The 21,137-nt window shown below is 39.2% G+C and overlaps 1 protein-coding gene across 2 annotated transcripts in view; it reads right to left on the bottom strand.

Annotated features, from left to right (window-relative positions):
• Positions 1-3,615: 3,615 nt before the first annotated feature.
• Positions 3,616-21,137, bottom strand: part of STXBP4 (syntaxin binding protein 4) — a 183,742-nt gene continuing 166,220 nt past the window's right edge. For both annotated transcript variants that reach the window (XM_060133833.1, XM_060133834.1), the window contains one exon: positions 3,616-3,930. In XM_060133833.1, the coding sequence (XP_059989816.1) occupies positions 3,816-3,930 (115 nt within the window). In that variant the 3' untranslated portion in view covers positions 3,616-3,815. The remainder of the gene's footprint in view (positions 3,931-21,137) is intronic.

The raw sequence follows: 21,137 nt of genomic DNA, 5'->3' as shown, positions 1-21,137 counted from the left end.
GGGCACGAACCCGTGTCCCCTGCATCGGCAGGCGGACTCTCAACAACTGCGCCACTAGGGAAGCCTGACAATTTAAATTAGTCTAAGTGCTCATCAATAGATTGTTGGCTACAGAAATTAGGTGTTATTTGGGTAGTGATATTTTATGGAGACATTTGAGGTATAACATTAATCTATGTAACACCATGAAAAAAATGACCATAATACATTAAGTCAAAAGAAAGATACTTAACAGTATGATTTCCTTTGAGTAAAAATTCTCATGAAAGTATTAGTTATAGCTACCTTGGGAAAGTGAGATAGGCTATCTTTTGACTTTATTCAATTCCATACTACTTGATTCTTTTTTTAATGGAAATAGATTATTTTTAAAATAAAAAATTTAAAGAGAAGCTATTCAATTCTGACTACCTGAGAAGCTTTTAACTTCTCAGCCAACAGTAAGTAGACGCCAGGAAATGGTCGGCTTTTGCCCTACTTCACCATAGTGCCTAGTACTGTGCTTGGCTCATTGGTGCTCGGTCAATATTCTGAGATTAAATACAGAAGGAAGGCTAAGCCAGGTCACTCTTTAGTAAAGTGAGATGGAAGCATGTAAGAACATTGAGATTTCTAGATCCTACAATCTGAGTCAGTGGGTCAACAGAGAAGAGTTTACAATGACCACAACAATAGAGTTGACTTAAAGAAAGATGGGCTATATAAATGTCAACTCACTCTGAAATAATTGGGGGATTCTACTTGCATTGAATAAGGATTCTTAATGACTCCCCACCATATGTTTCTTTGAGCATCTCTTGGGGCATTCATCTGTGGGTTCAGAGGTCACAGAAGCATAAAGAGGAAGAAATCTCAGTCAGTGCTCAAATGGTCCAGCCAGTTCAGACCCTGAACTCCTCAGCAACAGTCTTGCAGTAAGGAGTTCAGCCTGACAGAACACTTCCTGGGACACGGTTTCCACTTACTCCTGGGGAATTCTTTCCTGATGTGTTCTGACTACGAGGAAGTTCCTTAGCACACTGAACTTGAATCTGCCTCTTTGTAAAACTGACCCCCGGACCCCAGCTCTGCCACCAGTGTCACACACAATGGCTCTAACTGGCTCTGCAGTGGTTTAAGAGAATGGGCCCCGCAAGACTTGCCTTGAGCCCCAGTTTCCACACGTAGGTGATAAATCACCCTGAGGCAAAGATCAGCAACTCTCTCTAATCCTAAACTTGTTTACAAAATGAAGATGATCATAGTTTCTACCTCATGGGGTTGTTTTAAGAAGATAATGAAATAATACATGCAAATTATCCGTCACGAATGTATGGTACAAAATGCCCAATAAATAATTTCATTACGGTTTTTGCAGGCCTTTTCCATTAGGTATTCGATTAGGAAGCAGGAAGGAAAGTGGCGCCAAATGGTAAAGTTAACCTATGAGGCGTCCGCCAGTGAACTGCTTCCTGAGGATCTTGATGCCAAGTGACTTGAGCATCTTCTGTGTCTTCCTCACTAGAAACAAATTAGAAAAACACTCCCAGGAAGGGGAGGGACACTTCATACCATTAATTTGGCAACCACAAATAGTCTGTACTTTCATAATTATAGATACTAATTTATAAAAGTAACCTGGTGTGTTTGAGAATCTCACTCACCTCTGGGGGACACAAGGAAAGAGCTCCTTCAGGGTCTTCTCTCAAAACTTGTCTCCCTGCAGCTTCCTAATATTCAAAGAGCTGTCAGAGGAAACACAAGTTTCTCCAGCCATTCTGAAACTTTTCTCAGGGCTAATGACTACCTATCAGCCTGGATTTGACTTATGTTATCATTCAAGACATAAATTATAAATCCTACATATATTCAGGAATGTGTGCCTGAGCATAATGTACACATATATTTACCACATAGATCTATATAATATACCATATGCAATGTCGTAGACTAGGAGACTCAAGATCTAGGTCTAAGTTTGACCTCACTGTGTGAGCTCTCAGGATCTCAGGTTACTCATGTATATAAATGGTTACAATGGATGGTTCTGACACTATATTCTAAGGAGTTTTAGGTTTGCATAGCAGTGCTGGGGGCTGTTTTAATTGGGCTTCGGGCCTCCATCTTGTTTGAAGCAGGACAGCAATATTTAAAAAAAAAATCTGTTACAAATATTGAGATTCTGTTTAAGAATTCATTTGAAAAATGAGTCTTTTTCACCGAAAGATGTTTGAAAATCACTGAGTCAAGTGATCCTCAAGGCTCCGAGTTCCTTTTTCTTACTTGTATTTCAGAGGTGGGGAGGGCGGGAGAGAGAGAAAGAGAGAAGGGAGTGAGGAGAGGAGGGAAAGGAAGAAGAGCAGTGGTGGTGGTGGGGAGAAGAGGAGGCCAGACAGACACGGTAACGTCTCTGTGTTATCACGGATGGTTTGGGAACAGTATTCTGATTAATTAATGATTCTTGCTCACTTGCTTCCTCAGTACAGTACATCACCTAACTATATAATAACAGTGCGTAAGGATAAGTCCCTTTTTGTTATTCAGTTGGTACTTAATGCCCAGAGCATTTAAAATGACTTCCTCCTCCCTGCCCACCCCCCACCCCAACTTCCCAGCCCCAGGTTTAAATCATTAAACGGAGAGAAAATCTTTAGCACTCCAAGTCAATGGCTTATTCCTTCCAAAAACTGTCTAGTAGCATTCTTACAATAAGATGAAATAAGATCGGAAGCATAATCGGTCTGGAGGCTGATATCAGCAATAATGAGGTCAGTCTGGAATGCACAGCAGAGGAGTTCAAGGATGTCTCTTTTGATACATAGATTCCGGATGCCCCTCTATTCATCAGCTCCCCTCAACACTCCCTCTGGCAAGGACAACCCAGCAGGGCAAATCCCAAGAGGGAGCCGGTCCCTTTACTTTAGAAAAATGTGAGCTGCTGAAAGAAGCCCATTGAATCAACATCACAAAGCCATGTCCCTGCTTGGTGAGTGTTTGGGTGAAGGGTTTATAGGAGAACCATGAGGTTGGGTGGGGGCCATGTTTGAATGAACAAATGCCCCCTGAGTCTCTGTGGCCCCAGGGGTACACAGCTGTGGAGCTCAGCTGCATCAACAGAGACATGCGACCCTGTGTGTCGGGCTGCGACCTGCCTCTGCAGGGACAGCAGGGTGTGGGGCAAAGGGGCCTGGACATGGAATCGGAAGGTGAGGGTGTGAGCCTCAGCTCCAGGACAAGGTGCTTCATTTCTCTGAACTGCTCTTTTCCTAACTGAAAAATACCCAGTGGAGTTGCCTCACAAGCGTGTTGTATGGTTTACACAAAACAGGGTCTGAAAAGCATTTTGTAAATTAGAAAGCATCATAAAGATGTAAGCTATATATCCAGTGGCCTGTGGAAAAGCTTGCTTAAATCACTTTCCTAAGGTACGCATATAAGAGGTTAGTGAATTACCAAATAAATGAAGTGTTTCACTATGTTCACGTAATTTTCAATGTGTCTTAATTATAAAAACCACTGTGTCTGATATTCTATAAAGAACTAACTATAAAATTACATAATTACATATGAAAAATTATATATATTATAAAATCTAATTACATATGATTTCAAAAACAGGACTAGATTATTCCTAAAGAACTACTGTAGTGGCAATTAATTTTGTAAATGTATACAGTTATCTCAAAAAGTTTTACAAAAATAGCTTAAATCCAATCTCCATTTCACTTCACTAAATAGTGTGTGGTTTACTCCTATTTTAGATGTTGCGTGTCAGAGTCCTCCACGTCGACGGAGATGCCAGAAGACCATGGACCGCAGCTTCCCACAGAAAACCATCAATTCTTCTGGTCAGGAAGTTCTCTGGAGCAATCCTCTTCGTTCTCCTCTGAGCAGGACAGGGTCAGTGCGCTCATCACGGGATGCATCCAGGATGTAGTCTGTGTTACGTGACTTGGGAAGAAAAAGGGATACAATTACAATCTGAAAGACTGTACTTCTACCCACCATGCAAGCAGTGGTCCCAGCGACACTGCTTCCACCCTACTGCAGTCTCCTGAATTAGGAAGCAGTTGGAACTGGATCCAATAGTTTTTAAAAGTCTTAGATACGTTTTTAGGTTCAACAAAATCCATTTTTTTTCTTTATTCTTTGGTAAAAAACAAAACCAAAAACAAAAGAATGCAGGAGAATGTGTCATCTTTGACTCCTCACTCTTCTTTATCCATCAGCAAGTCCTGTGATTGTCTTTCTGTAACATCTCTGGAATCTTTTCCTTTCTCCTTTTCCAATGCTATGGCCTGGGTCACTGAAACAGCTTGTCTCTTTGCCTCTGTTCTAGTTTTTTAATTCATCCTCCACTCCAGCCAAGAGATCTTCCTAAATGACAGATCATACACTGCTGCTCACCTGCTAAAAATTCAGTGCCAACTAATGCCTTCTGGATCAAATACATATTCCATAGTACGAAATACCTTGTTTCTTACCTGCCTCAACAATACTTTCTTCTCTGCTACAATCTTTCCCCTTCCCATCTTGTTTATTCAGCTAACTGAAACTAATTCTAAAGAACGAAATCTCCCTCTAGATTCCTCCAATCTGTGCCCATGGCCTTATCTCTTATACCATATTACAAATGCCTGTTTATTCTTAGGCCTTTGTACTGCATACAAAGCTCCTTTAGGGCAGGAGCTGTTTCTTATCTCTGAGTCTATGGTACCAAACATATTCTCAGAACAAGTAACTAGGCGTTTCGGGGAAGAACACAAGCAGAGGTAAGGAAGGACGTACAAACATATGGGGCATGTTCAGGAAGTGGTGAAACATCACTACTTGTGCCCCTACCTGATGCATGGTGTTTTTTAGACCTAGTATCCAACTCCCAGCCTTCAGCTGGATGACTCACCTAAATCCACCACTATCTGCCCAGCTCCTGAGTCCTGGACAGACAGCTTCTGGAATAGGATGACTTATTCCTTCTCCTTGGATCCTTGTTCTAGCCCTGGCTTACCTCGCTGCCCTATCCATCCTAGATCAGTTTCCCCTGCCCCCATCCTACCCAAACTCAACCTCAGAGAAGCATTATGTCTTAGATCAAGTCCATCTGAGGGCTGGCACTTATGAGGATCAAATAAGATTGTGGATCTCAAAGTATCTCCTACTTCCTAAAATATTACAGAATAACATTTCTGAAGTGTGTTATAAGGGGTTTTAATACATATTATGCGAAGAAGAGAATTCTATGGTCAAATAACTTTGAGATACACTAGTTTAAACATAGTTAAGTAGGTTTTTTTTACTGTAGGATTTCCCAGAGCCCTAAATATACTAATGTGTCTTACGACTCTCCAAGAGTTTATAATATTACTCAAACTAACATGCCCTATTAGCACGCATGGGACGAGTGTGCCTTTGAGCACAATTTGGGATCTGTCACAAAGAGGCACTTACTTTAGTGCCTGTTGATGACAATAACTGAAATGTTGCACTTAGTACCAATGGTCAGTTTCACTGTTATTACTAGATTTGGTTTGTTTTCAGTCCTATATTCTAAATTCTATCCCTATCCCCCAAAACAAATTGTTCCACTCTTCTGTTTAAATATTGAAAATGGAGCTTTCCATGGAAGAAGATCACTTATAGTTTCACGATAGAGTAAATGCACTTAAGTTGTTTAAGATGGAGGTAGAGGTGGCAAGGCCCAGATATCTTCATAGTTTCAAAACCTCAGAGTGTGGTTAAGTGATACAAAGAATAGTTATTCTCTTGACAGTAATCCATGTTACTATTACCTCTTTAAAATGGTTTAGTGCGATTTCTTATTATGGAGGCTAAACTTACAAAGCATTTGATTCTGCACAGGTTAACTTCATTTCAAGGCTTTTGTAAAGCTGGAAAGCTGCCTAAATTGAAAGTGGTTTTAAAGAATTACCAGTGAGTGTAACACAGAGGGCTAGAATACCACTGCAAGGGGAAATGAGGACACATTGTCCCATACAACGTACCTGTTTAAAACTGAAAGGAAAAAGCTTGATGGGATATCTTAGTATATTTACTTTACTGTTTATCAGCACATTTATAATATGTTAGTCCAAAGAAGAGACTTTAATTTAGATTATTATAAATCCTTCCTCCCCTACAATGCTCCTTAACTGGGGAGGCTGGAAAGGAAGAAAAACAGGCACAATTAATTACCTGAGGGGTAAGGTTGGGTACACACTTTCTTATGTGACTTAAAAAAATTCTCATGTTTGAAATATTATAACTGCCCATATATGGACATTCCACTGAATTGATAATATAAAATAAGCAAAAGTAAAATGTTTAAGAAGAAAAATGTAGTTATAGACTCTGAACAATGAATATTAGAAAGTTCTGCCAGAAAGTCATCCTTGACAGCAAACTTCATTTGGCACTTTTTTTTTTTTTTTTGCGGTACGCGGGCCTCTCACTGCTGGGGCCTCACCCCTTGCAGAGCACAGGCTCCGGACGCTCAGGCTCAGCGGCCATGGCTCACGGGCCCAGCCGCTCCGCGGCATGTGGGATCCTCCCGGGCCAGGGCAAGAACCCGTGTCCCCCACACTGGCAGACGGACTCCCAACCGCTGCGCCACCAGGGAAGCCCCATTTGGCACTTTTTAATCAACAAATCAACATCTGATCTTTCTCCAAATACAAAATAATACCATAAAATATTAATTGGTTAATCTTATGTTCATAATACACTTCTCTGTACACAACTGAAAAACACACACCTTAGCGCCAAACATGCAAATACAATAGCCAATCACTAGAAAAAATAAAACACATCCAGAACCAATGCTTCTAAAACACAGGTAATGCATGTAAAGTGCCTGGTGAAGTGTAGATATTCAATAATGATCATGGCTCTTTTTTTGTTTTTTGTTAATAATTAGGGCTTTCTGAATATTGTAAGTAAAACTTGGAATTCTTCCTGTGATGCTGGAACGGGGCCATTTGTGTGTATACGATTCAATTTTATGTCCTGGTGAGCATGGTGACTAAAGAGCTTTGACATAATCGGTATGATGAGATAATCCCAGATTTACTGGCTTGGAGAACATTCTACTATTAGAAATATTTCCTCTCTGATTTGTGTGCTTGGTAATTCAACTGAGAAGAGAGAGAATAAATCAACCCTGTTGACTCTGTTTAATTAATAAAGACCCCATTGTTCACAAAGTGAGATGCTGCTACTTAGTATGAAAAATTTAGAGGTCTGGAAAATAAATGAGGCTGACTGTGAAACATGAAAATCTTCCATTTGAACATACAGTACCTCTGGGAAATGTTCCTGCAGAGAGTGTATCTGACCTGATTTGGGGAGCAATCAACAGCAGTTCAGATATATTTGAAAATCTAAAAAGCCTAATATTACTTGCCTCTGAATGACTGCCAAATCTGCTGTTGGAAAACAGTAATATTTGAGCTGGGGAGATGACAGTGTTGTGTGGTTTCTTTTATAATATTAGTAATTTGAAAGACATATTTTAGCGCTTATAAAAAATAAACCCTAAGAGAACATGCTTTATTTTATGCCAAAGAAATGTAAGTGAATTATTTAAATTCCATTATAATTACCTTCCTTATGTTTCTTACCTCCTAGCATGCAAAATGCTTTCTTCCTAAATGAAAATTTAGGACAGCCAGTTAAGAGAAAAGTGGTTTAAAGACAAAAAGAAACTCGTTTTGTAGAGGTTCATTCTTATAATAGTCTGTGATGAAGAAAGAGGTTCTTTTGTTAATCTTCCATTGTAAATGATACTATTTATATGTTATTGTGAATTTAGCAAGATTGCATATATTATCTATTTAAGATAAAGCTGCAGAATAATAAGCCAAAGTAATTAACTTACAATGTCCTTTTTTTACAGAGAGCAGGGTAATCTTATGTATATAATATTCATATGAGCCAGAAAATAAAGACAAATAAATATGTTAATCCAAAATGTTTCTGGTATCAGTACTTGGAATCACTGAAAAATTTTACAACTGGCCATAAACTTCAAGTAGTAATGAAAATAAAAGATTTAATAAGAAATATTCCCAATTGAAAACAAATCAGAAGGGAAGAACAGAAAGTGAACCATGTCAATAAAACTATAAAAAAGTCACCAAACCTTGGTGAGGCAGCATGTAATCTTGTCAGACACTGGTTATGAGAATGACTACAGATTAGTAATAGAAAGTATCCATTCCAAAACATGTTTAAGAGAAAATTGCAAGCAGTTTATTTCCACAGATATATAAAGAGTTCCCTCTTACATAACTTTGGAAATATACTCCTAAAATCAAAATGAGTATTTCCCATTAATGAATTCTGTAAATATCACAGAATACTTTGAGAATTTTGTAATTAGGCATTTGGAAATCCAGTGAGGCTCTGATCAAACATTAGCAGGATCCCATTCAAATCTTTACATTCTTGAAGACAAATTTTATTTCTATTCTATATTTATGGCATTCTCTATAAAAAACATATCAGATATATTTTGCAATTAAATAATCCAATTAATTAAAAAATCTTTAGACCTAGATAGTACATTATGTTACAAGAATCTAAAGCTACAGTAATATATTACTTATGCATAATATTGGAAAAAAATTACATCACTAGACTTGTAAAAAATGAACGCTGAAAAGTCCTGAAAAAATATGAATTATATTTTTTGAAGTAATATACACAGGCTTAGATTGCTGTCAATTACTGTACAGAGGCAAAAACATACCAAGTCCAAAGGTGATACATTTTTCAAAAAAAGAAAATGTTTCTATGGTCTCAGACTATAGCTTTGGGTAACTTTTAAAAATTGATGCTGTTTTGGATTGTGATAGAATAAAAAAATTCAGAAGACCTCTAAGAACATGTCCTACTGACACTGGTGCCTAGACACTGGACTATTAGATAATAATAAGCAATTTTATAAAATTCTGTAGTTGGTGTATTTGTACATTCTCATATACCCCCTTTGGCAGTGTCCACCAAAATTTATGTTCTCCATTCCACACTGTGGAGTTGTTATCAGGAGGCTGCTCCCAGGCAGAGACTACATTTCTCAGCTCCCCCTACATCCTTATGTGAGCATGTAACTAATTCCCACCAGTGGGAGGGGAGAGAGTTGATGTTTACGTCTTGTGGACCAGGGGTTTTCAAGAACAGCGCTGGAATGCCTTCTCTGTTCTCACGCCTCATCCATAACTGAACGCAGAGAACTCAGAGGCCCTAGGGGATGGCAGAGCCATGAACTGGAAGGAGCTGGGGTCTCAAAATCACTACCCAAAGAAAAGAAAAGCCACCCATCGACCAGGGATTCCCGCACTGACTAGTGTGTGAGTGTTAAGCCACTGAAAAGCAGGGTTTGTAACAGCAGCTAGTGTTACTCTAAATGACTTCAAGAGAGTATTTCAAGATGAAGCCATGACTATTACTTTCCCATTAAATATATGTACAACTTTTTACAAACCAAAGAGCTTGTCTTTCTAAAATACAAAAAGCAGGCAATAAATATATATTTTCAGGCTATTTGAAATATGTTAGTAATCAAAAGACTGTCAGAATATAGATTAATGGAAACTAAATTTAATTAGAAGCAAGTTTGCAAGACCATTGCCAAAGTTTCCATATTAAATTCCCACTTAATGAGTAGAAGTGCATGAAATGTAGAAGATGTTTAAAATTTTAATGTTCTTATTAAAATGGTAAGAATTGTAATACAAGTTATAAGGCTTTCATTTAATTTATACAATAAAATAAGTTTAATAAACATCTAACTAAATGTATTTTTTTAATTGCCAAATTTGAAATCTTAAAAAAAAACCTAAAATTATTTGAAACATACAACTTCAACTTATTTTATACTTATCCTAATATTATTTTTCTATCAAAGTTAAACCGATTACACTAAAAATATAAAGCTATAAATATACATATGATATTAGAAAACTGAGCATCACAAAACTGGGGACTTGGAGGGGTTCCACATGAGATCATCTTTAAACTCTTGAGGTATTTTGTCAGTATTATTGACTCCATAATGCTAAGTGCAAAAGCCACTTGAGAGTGAGTGCTATAACACAGAAACCTTCAATTACAGTAAAAAATTATGGGATAAAAACCATATATGCCATCAACCTTTACAGTTCTCTCATGAACTTTACATACTGATTGCTTCTAATGGTGCCACCTTGGACTTGTGAATAAATGGGCTTAACTGTTTGTTAGAACCTTATTTTATACTTATATTTTGTAAATATTATATATCCTAATTTACATATTTATATTATGTTTATATTTTATATATTTATATTATATATATTTATATTTTAAAGGAGAGACAGTTATATTTATTATCCTCATTTTATATATGAGGAAGCTAACACTGAGAGAGGTGAAATAACTTACTCCAGGTCATAAAACTGATAAATGTTAGAGCCAGCATCTGGATCCAAATCTGACTTCTGGGAATTTTACCATTATGTTATATTCCTCTCTGAGGCTCTGTTATATGGGTTGGTTTCAACAATATATATGGAGGCTTTGGGTTAGATTAAATGAGACCACCTGAAAAGAGGTCTTTAGCTTTACAAGATGAAATAATTAAAGATGTATTGACTGATTAATTCAATGATCATAGATTCTATCTCTAAAGCATTTTTAAATAATTTATCATAAAATTCATAAAACCTTTATTCAGTATGAATAAAAATTATTTGTGTGACACCTGCTTCTCCAGCAGTCTTAAACTTTTCACATCATGTGGCAATTGAAGAAATTGAGGCTAAGAGAGTCCCAGTGCCCTATCCAAGGTCACACAATAGTAGATCTCAGGCTTAGATGCAGACCATGGTCACTATCTTTTTGTATCAGCTTCACGGACCTGGTCTGAAATTCCGTATTGCCCAAGCACTAACTGGGTTACTTGTATGTCTCTGGGAAAGTTACTTAAACTCTGAGTCTGTTTCCCAATCTAGAAAACATGTAAGACCTTCCTCGATAGTGTTAAGAGAGAAAACATATAAATCCCCTAGTTTTATGCCTGACACATTCTAGGTCCATCATAAGCATCACCCTCTCTCCTCCACTTCTAACTTCCTGTATTAGTTTTCTCTTGGTGCAGTAACAAATGACCACGAATGTAGTGGCTTAAAACAATGCTAATTTACTGGCTAACTGTTCTGTAGCTCAGAAGTCCGCCACGGTTCTCATTGGCTCAAATCAAGAGGTTGGCAAGGCAAAATTTCGTTCTGGAGGTTCTAGGGGAGAATCCGTTTCCTTGCTTTTCCAGCTTTTAAAGGCCACCCACATTCCATGGCTTGTGGCCTCCATCTTCCAAGTCAGCAACACAACATATCTCTGACCCTGCTTCCATTGTCATATCTCTTTCTGACTCTTTCCTTCTGGCTCCCTCTTCTACTGCTGAGGACTCATGTGAATAGACTGGACCCACATGGATAATCCAGGATAATCTCCTTATTTTAAGGTCAGCTGATTAGCAACCTTAATTCCACCTGCAACCTTAATGCCCCTTTACCATGGAACCTAACATATTCAAAGATTTTGGGGATTAGCTCATTGATATTATCAGGGAGCCATTATTCTACTTACCACACTCCCTTGCCCCTCAGCTATTTCTCTCACTAAAGCCTAGAGCTTGAGGGAAGGGGCACTGGTTTGTATTAATTCTTGCAATTTGCCTGAAACTTGGCAAATGTACAGGAAGAAAGATTATATGCTATAATACATTGTACTGGAGATAACTGACTGAAGAAAAAGGTGCTAGAGATCTATGGAAAGTAATTTAAGGAAGAAGCAACTGTTACGGAATGAATTGTGTCCCCACCCCCCAATTCTATGTTGCAGTCCTAAACCCTAATGTGGCTGTGTTTGGAGGATGGGGCCTTTGTGGAGGTAATTAGGGTTAGATGAGATCATGAGGGTGAGGCCCTGGTCCAATGGGACTGGTGTCCTTGTAAGAAGAGGAAGACACATCAGACCTTTCTCTCCATGAACACAGAGAAGAGGCCATGTGAGGAGGTAGTTGTCTACATCCCAGGAAGAGGGGCCTCACAAGAAACCAATCCTGATGGCATCTTGATCTTGGCCTTCTGTCCTCCAGAACTGTGAGAAAAATAAATTTTTCACCCAGTTTAAGCCACCCAGTCTGTGGTATTTTGTCATGGAAGCCCTAGCAGACTAATCCAGCAACCAAATTTGGAAGGGAAAGTGACAAAAAAGTTAGTATTTGTTGAGAAATTTAAATAAAGGGTCTTGGAGGCAGAGAAGATGCCATATCCGGCTAAATAAAAGTATAACCCTAGAAAGGTGATGAATTTCCAAAGTACTTTACACAATCCCAAAGGATTTTCTTATATTATCCCTCCAAAATGCTAAAAAACATGCTTCCTGCCTCAGTTATATCTGTTATTGGTTAAATAGGGGAAAAAAGAGCTTGATGTTGGCTGTCTAGATCTGGATATTTTATTCATTTCAGTGGGCTTTCCATTCTGAGTAACCTCGGTCAGCTGGCTGGCCTTCTGTTTAGATGACAGTTGCTCATACAGAGTTTCATATGGCTACACCCCTTTGTAGGTATTTATAGAAGATCCAGAGCAGGCTGTCTCAGGCTCCTGAGCCCTGCAGCCTCTTTGCTCCTGTCACAGGGCTGCTGACTGGCTGGGGAGAGGTATAAGTGTAGGTTTTGGTTGCTGGTTTCTATTTGCAGCTGTGCAAATGCTGTCGCATAAAGCTCCTCCACTGGCAAATAGCAGTAGAATAATATAAGGGAAGGGAAGGGGAATGAACATCTATTAGGCACTCACCTTGTGCCAGGTGAGTTATTTTGTTAAATTCTCAAAACAAGCCTGGGAGATATAAACTACTATCCTTGTTTTTTGATGAGAAAAGGGGTTACAGACAATAGAAATACTACTAATTATACCAAGGTCACACTCAAAAGTGGTGGTGTAAACATTAGAAACCAGGTCTGTCTGATACTAAAGCCCATATTTTTTCCCTATCAACTGCTTCCTCAATGACCGTATTCACTCATTTGATAAATACTTATTCAGTCCCTACACATACCAGGCACTGTACTAGTTACTGGATATTCTAAACCAGTTATCACATAGATGGGTACATCCAGACTAGTGGTTTTAATACCTTACAATTTAATCATAGCTAGAAGTACTTGGGAACAAAATATTTTAATAAGCTCCATACTTCTTCCTTCAAGTCCTCTGTTGATTTCTTCATTATAGTCTCATTAAGAATGAAATGCTCAGGATTGCCATACATGCAAAGGCAGTGAGGAGCTTACCCCCATTTCCCTTATCTACACTGAAGTTAGGTACATAGAAATTGCCCTGACATCTCATCAAGTGAGCCCTAGACTTCAGTAGTCTGTCCATGGCTATTTCTTAACTCATCTAAAATTAATCAAAGCAGCCAAATTAACGAGGTCTTAAGAGGGAGGGCTCCTGACAGTACCTACTAAAGTGGAGCTAAAATCATCTGCTAAGGATTTAGGAAAAGTTAAAAGTAGTAGCTTTTTATTTCCCATCCAGAAACCATCCCTCCCTCTCCACCCTCCCTTCCCCAGTCTCCTTAATTTCTAATCACATTAGAATTACCTAACATGGACTCTACGTGCAAAATAAGGTTGGAGGTAAGAAAAACAATCTCAAATTTTTCCTTTTGTGTTTTCCATTTTTTAATTTATTTTATAAATGAGATGATACAATGTAACTTAAGCCTTTAATTAATACAGAAGGCTGACAATGACAAATTTCATTCATATATAGGTTATGATCTACATTCTTTCCTACCTGGAAACAACCTAATAGGCTGTTCTACCCCAAGTTCAGACAATCATTTAGGGTTGTTAACGAACTCTGTCTGGAAAGATATGAGACAAAACATGCCTATTGGAAATCAGTTTTCCTTTGAAGTCATAAAGGCAAAGCTCTTAAATACTGACTATCTCATAAGAACTATTGGGGGGGAATGTCACTGTTTATTTTGTCATTCCAACCTACGGTTTGCATTATTACTGTTCATCCTGGCAGAGTTCCTGTGTTGGCAATATGCTCTAGAAGACCAAAGACTGAAAAAATGTGGTATGTGTCCCACACATCTCTTCCCCCGGCACCCACAGCAGACATCTCTGATGCATCAAGACAAATATCAGGGACTTCCCTGGTGGCGCAGTGGTTAAGAGTCCACCTGCCAATGCATGGGACACAGGTTTGATCCCTGGTCCGGGAAGATCCCACATGCCGTGGAGCAATTAAGCCCGTGCACCACAACTACTGAGCCCATGTGCTGCAACTACTGAAGCCCGTGAACCTAGAGCCTGTGCTCCGCAACAAGAGAAGCCACCGCAATGAGAAACCCATGCACCACAAGGAAGAATAGCCCTCACTCACTGCAACTAGAGAAAAGTCCGTGTGCAGCAACGAAGACCCAACGCAGACAACAAAAAAAAAGACATATCAGTGAGGTTGAATATAGCCTCAGAATTCTTCACAAACAACACTTGAGAAAGTGAGTTGAAATCTATTTGCCCTCTCTGCTCCAGACAGAAACTTCTGTTTTATTCAGAAATCACAGGCTCCCTAGGTTTTACTGGTATGCATTTGTAATGTAAGTATAATACTTCCTATGTAATGGAGAACAGATTTTATAATACAAGGTGTGCTATCTCAGATTTCAGAATGTGATATAAAGGTGTATCAACACAAAGGAATTATAAACCAGGTGTGAGTAACTTTTAAAAACCAATGAGTAGACGGCTTCATGATGGCGGAAGAGTAAGACGTGGAGATCACCTTCCTCCCCACAAATATATCAGAAATACACCTACATGTGGAACAACTCCTACAGAACACCTACTGAACATGAGCAGAAGACCTCAGACCTCCCAAAAGGCAAGAAACTCCCCACGTACCTGGGTAGGGCAAAAGAAAACAGAATAAACAGAGACAAAAGAATAGGGACGAAACCTGCACCAGTGAGAGGGAGCTGTGAAGGAGGAAAGGTTCCCACACGCTAGGAAGCCCCTTCGCGGGTGGAGACTGCAGTGGCGGAGCGGGGAAGCTTCGGAGCCATGGAGGAGAGCGCAGCCACAGGGGTGCGGAGGGCAAAGCGGAGAGATTCCTGCACAGAGGCCCGGTGCCGACTGGCACTCACCAGCCCGAGAGGGTTGTTTGCTCTCCCGCCGGGACGGGTGGGGCTGGGAGCTGAGGCTCGGGCTTCGGTCAGAGCGCAGGGAGAGGACTGGGGTTGGCGGCGTGAACACAGCCTAAAGGGGGCTAGTGCGCCACAGCTAGCCGGGAGGGAGTCCGGGAAAATGTCTGGAGCTGCCGAAGAGGCAAGAGACTTTTTCTTCCCTCTTTGTTTCCTGGTACGCGAGGAGAGGGGATTAAGAGTGCCGCTTAAAGGAGCTCCAGAGACGGGCGCGAGCCATGGCTATCAGCACGGACCCCAGAGACGGGTATGAGACGCTAAGGCTACTGCTGCCGCCGCCAAGAAGCCTGTGTGCGAGCACAGGCCACTATCCACACCTCCCTTCCGGGGAGCCTGTGCAGCCCACCACTGCCAGGGTCCAGTGATCCAGGGACAACTCCCACAGGAGAACACACAGCGTGCCTCAGGCCGGTGCAACGTCATGCTGGCCTCTGCCGCCGCAGGCTCGCCCTGTATCCTCATTCCTCCCTCACTGCGGCCTCAGTGAGCCAGAGCCCCCGAATCAGCTGCTCCTTTAACCCCGTCCTGTCTGAGTGAAGAACAGATGCCCTCAGGTGACCTACAGGCAGAGGTGGGGCCAAATCCAAAGCTGAACCCCGGGAGCTGTGCGAACAAAGAAGAGAAAGGGAAATTTCTCCCAGCAGCCTCAGAAGCAGTGGATTAAAGCTCCACAATCAACTTGATGTACCTGCATCTGTGGAATACATGAATAGACAACGAGTCATCCCAAATTGAGGAGGTGGACTTTGGGAGCAACGATATATATATATATATTTTTCCCTTTTTCTCTTTTTGTGAGTATGTATGTGTATGGTTCTGTGTGTGATTTTGTCTGTATAGCTTTGCATTTACCATTTGACCCAGGGTTCTGTCTTTCCTTTTTTTTTTTTTCTCTTTTTTTAGTGTAGTTTTTAGCACTTGTTATAATTGGTAGATTTGTTTTCCAGATTGGTTGCTCTCTTCTTTCTTTCTTTTTTCTTTTATTAAAAAAATTTTTATTTTAATAACTTTGTTTTATTTTACTTTATTTTGTTTTATCTTCTTCTTTCTTTCTTTTCTCACTTTTATTCTGAGCCGTGTGAATGACAGGCTCTTGGTGCTCCAGCCAGGCGTCAGGGCTGTGCCTCTGAGGTGGGAGAGCCAAGTTCAGCACATTGGTCCAGAGGAGACCTCCCAGCTCCAAGTAATATCAAATGGCGAAAATCTCCCAGAGATCTTCATCTCAACACCAAGACCCAGCTCCACTCAACGACCAGCAAGCTACAGTGCTGGACACTCTATGCCAAACAACTAGCAAGACAGGAACACAACCCCGTCCATTAGCGGAGAGGCTGCCTAAAATCATAATAAGGCCCAGACCTCCCAAAACACATCACCAGATGTGGACCTGCCCACCAGAAAGACAAGATCCAGCCTCATTCACCAGAACACAGGCACTAGTCCCCTCCACCAGGAAACCTACACAACCCACTGAACCAACTGTAGCCACTGGGGGCAGACACCAAAAACAACGGGAACTACGAACCTGCAGCCTGCGAAAAGGAGACCCCAAACACAGTAAGTTAAGCAACATGAGAAGCCAGAGAAACACACAGCAGATGAAGAAGCAAGGCAAAAACCCCCAGACCTAACAAATGAAGAGGAAATAGGCTGTCTACCTGAAAAAGATTTCAGAATAATGACAGTAAAAATGATCCAAAATCTTGGGAAAAAAGTGGAGAAAACACAAGAAACGTTTAATAAGGACCTAGAAGAAGTAAAGAGCAAACAAAAAGTGATGAACAACCAATAAATGAAATTAAAAATTCTCTAGAAGGGATCAATAGCAGAATAACTGAGACAAAAGAATGGATAAGTGACCTGGAAGATAAAATGGTCGAAATAACTACTGCAGAGCAGAGTAAAGAAAAAGAATGAAAAGAATTGAGGACAGTCTCAGAGACATCTGGGACAACATTAAATGCATCAACATTCGAATTATAGGGGTCCCAGAAGAAGAAGAGAAAAAGAAAGGGACTGAGAAAATATTTGAAGAGATTATAGTTGAAAACTTCCTAATATGGGAAAGGAAATAGTTAATCAAGTCCAGGAAGCATGGAGAGTCCCATACAGGGTAAATCCAAGGAGAAATATGCCAAGACACATATTAATCAAACTATCAAAAATTAAATACAAAGAAAAAATATTAAAGGCAGCAAGGGAAAAATGACAAATAACACACAAGGGAATCCCCATAAGGTTAACAGGTGCTCTTTCAGCAGAAACTCTGCAAGTCAGAAGGGAGTGGCAGGACATATTTAAAGTGACAAAGGGGAATAAACTACAACCAAGATTACTCTAGGATTTCATTCAGATTTGATGGAGAAATTAAAACCTTTACAGACAAGCAAAAGCTGAGAGAATTCAGCACCACCAAACCAGCTTTACAAGAAATGCTAAAGGACCTTCTCTGGGCAGGAAACACAAGAGAAGGAAAAGACCTACAGTAAGAAACCCCAAACAATTAAGAAAATGGTAATAGGAACATACATATCGATAATTCCCTTAAATGTAAATGGATTAAGTGCTCCAACCGAAAGACACAGACTGGCTGAATGGATAAAAAAACAAGACCCATATATATACTGTCTACAAGAGACCCACTTCAGACCTAGGGAGACATACTGACTGAAAGTGAGGGGATGGAAAAAGATATTCCATGCAAATGGAAATCAAAAGAAAGCTGGAGTAGCAATTCTCATATCAGACAAAATAGATTTTCAAACAAAGACTATTAGAAGAGACAAAGAAGGACACTACATAATGATCGAGGGATCAATCCAAGAAGAAGTTATAACAATTGTAAATATTTATGCACCCAACATAGGAGCACCTCAATACATAAGGCAAATACTAACAGCCATAAAAGGGGAAATCAACAGTAACACAATCATAGTAGAGGATGTTAACACCCCACTTTCACCAATGGACAGATCATCCAAAATGAAAATAAATAAGGAAACAAGCTTTAAATGATACATTAATCAAGATGAACTTAATTGATATTTATAGGACATTCCATCCAAAAACAACAGAATACACTTTCTTCTCAAGTGCTCATGGATTATTCTCCAGGATAGATCATATCTTGGGTCACAAATCAAGCCTTGGTAAATTTAAGAAAATTGAAATCGTATCAAGTATCTTTTCCAACCACAACACTATGAGACTAGATATCAATTACAGGAAAAAATAATAACCTAGAGATAACTGAAGAAATCAAAGAGGAAATCAAAAAATACCTAGAAACAAATGACAATGAAAACACGACGACCCAAAACCTATGGGATACAGCAAAAGCAGTTCTAAGAGGAAAGTTTATAGCAATACAATCCTACCTTAAGAAACAAGAAACATCTCAAACAACCTAACCTTACACCTAAAGCAATTAGAGAAAGAAGAACAAAAAAAACCCAAAGTTAGTAGAAGGAAAGAAATCATAAAGATCAGATCAGAAACAAATGAAAAAGAAATGAAGGAAATGATAGCAAAGATCAATAAAACTAAAAGCTGGTTCTTTGAGAAGATAAACAAAATTGATAAACCATTAGCCAGAGTCATCAAGAAAAAAAGGGAGAAGACTCAAATAAATAGAATTAGAAATGAAAAAGGAGAAGTATCAACTGACACTACAGAAATATAAAGGATCATGAAAGATTCCTACAAGCAACTGTATGCCAATAAAATGGACAACCTGGAAGAAATGGACAAATTCTTAGAAATGCACAACCTTCCGAGACTGAACCAGGAAGAAATAGAAAATATGAACAGACCAATCACAAGCACTGAAATTGAAACTGTGATTAAAAATCTTCCAACAAACAAAAGCCCAGGACCAGATGGCTTCACAGGCGAATTGTATCAAACATTTAGAGAAGAGCTAACGCCTATCCTTCTCAAACTCTTCCAAAATATCGCAGAGGGAGGAACACTCCCAACCTCATTCTATGAGGCCATCATCACCCTGATACCAAAACCAGACAAAGATGTCACAAAGAGAGAAAACTAGAGGCCAATATCACTGATGAACATAGATGCAAAAATCCTCAACAAAATACTACCAAACAGAATCCAACAGCACATTAAAAGGATCACACACCATGATCAAGTGGGGTTTATCCTATGAATGCAAGGATTCTTCAATATACGCAAATCAATCAATGTGATACACCATATTAACAAATTGAAGGAGAAAAACCATATGATCATCTCAATAGATGCAGAGAAAGCTTTTGACAAAATTCAACACAGATTTCTGATTAAAAACCCTCCAGAAAGTAGGCATAGAGGGAACTTTCCTCAACCTAATAAAGGTCATATATGACAAACCCACAGCCAACATCGTCCTCAATGATGAAAAACTGAAACCATTTCCACTAAGATCAGGAACAAGACAAGGTTGCCCACTCTCACCACTATTATTCAACATAGTTTTGGAAGTTTTAGCCAGAGCAATCAGAGAAGAAAAAGAAATAAAAGGAATCCAAATTGGAAAAGAAGAAGTAAAGCTGTCACTGTTTGCAGATGTCATGATAGTATACGTAGAGAATCCTCAAGATGTTACCGGAAAACTACTAGAGCTAATCAATGAATTTGGTAAAGTAGCAGGATACAAAGTTAATGCACAGAAATCTTTTGCATTCCTATACACTAATGTTGAAAAATCTGAAAGTGAAATTAAGAAAACACTCCCATTTACCATTGCAACAAAAGAATAAAATATCTAGGAATAAACGTACCTAAGGAGACAAAAGACCTGTATGCAGAAATTTATAAGATACTGATGAAAGAAATTGAAGATGATACAAATAGATGAAGAGATATACCATGTTCTTGGAGTGGGAGAATCAACATTGTGAAAATGACTATACTACCCAATGGAATCTACAGATTCAATGCAATCCCTATCAAACTACCACTGGCATTTTTCACAGAACTCGAACAAAAAATTTCACAATATGTATGGAGACACAAAAGACCCCGAATACCCAAAGCAATCTTGAGAAAGAAAACCGGAGCTGGAGGAATCAGGTTCCAGGACAGTAAATGACAGTAATCAAGACAGTATGCTACTGGCACAAAAACAGAAATATAGATCAATGGAACAGGATAGAAAGCCCAGAGATAAACCCACGCAATATGGTCACCTTATCTTTGATAAGGGAGGCAAGAATATACAGTGGAGAAAAGACAGCCTCTTCAATAAGTGGTGCTGGGAAAACTGGTTACATCTAAAAGAATGAAATTAGAACACTCTCTAACACCATACACAAAAATAAACTCAAAATGGATTAAAGACCTAAATGTAAGGCCAGACACTATCAAACTCTTAGAGGAAAACACAGGCAGAACACTCTATGACATAAATCACAGCAAGATCCTTATTGACCCACCTCCTAGAGAAATGGAAATAAAAACAAAAATAAACAAATGAGACCTAATAAAACTTAAAAGCTTTTGCACAGCAAAGGAAACCATAAACAAGATGAAAATACAACCCCCAGAATGGGAGAAAATATTTACAAATGAAGCAACTGACAAAGGATTAATGTCCAAAATTTACAAGCAGCTCATGCAGCTTAATGTCAAAAAAACAAACAATCCAATCCAAAAATGGGCAGAAGACTTAAATAGACATTTCTCCATAGAAGATATACAGATTGCCAACAAACACATGAAAGAATGCTCAACGTCTTTAATCATTAGAGAAATGCAAGTCAAAACTACAATGAGATATCATCTCACACCGGTCAGAATGGCCATCATCAAAAAATCTACAAACAGTAAATGCTGGAGAGGGTGTGGAGAAAAGGGAACCCTCTTGCACTGTTGGTGGCAATGTAAATTGATACAGCCAC

The sequence above is a fragment of the Lagenorhynchus albirostris genome, chromosome 20, assembly GCF_949774975.1.
Source record: "Lagenorhynchus albirostris chromosome 20, mLagAlb1.1, whole genome shotgun sequence".
Classification (NCBI taxonomy): Eukaryota; Metazoa; Chordata; class Mammalia; order Artiodactyla; family Delphinidae; genus Lagenorhynchus; species Lagenorhynchus albirostris.
The sequence above is the reverse complement of the archived record's forward strand: the minus strand, read 5'-3'. Positions and strand labels throughout refer to the sequence as shown.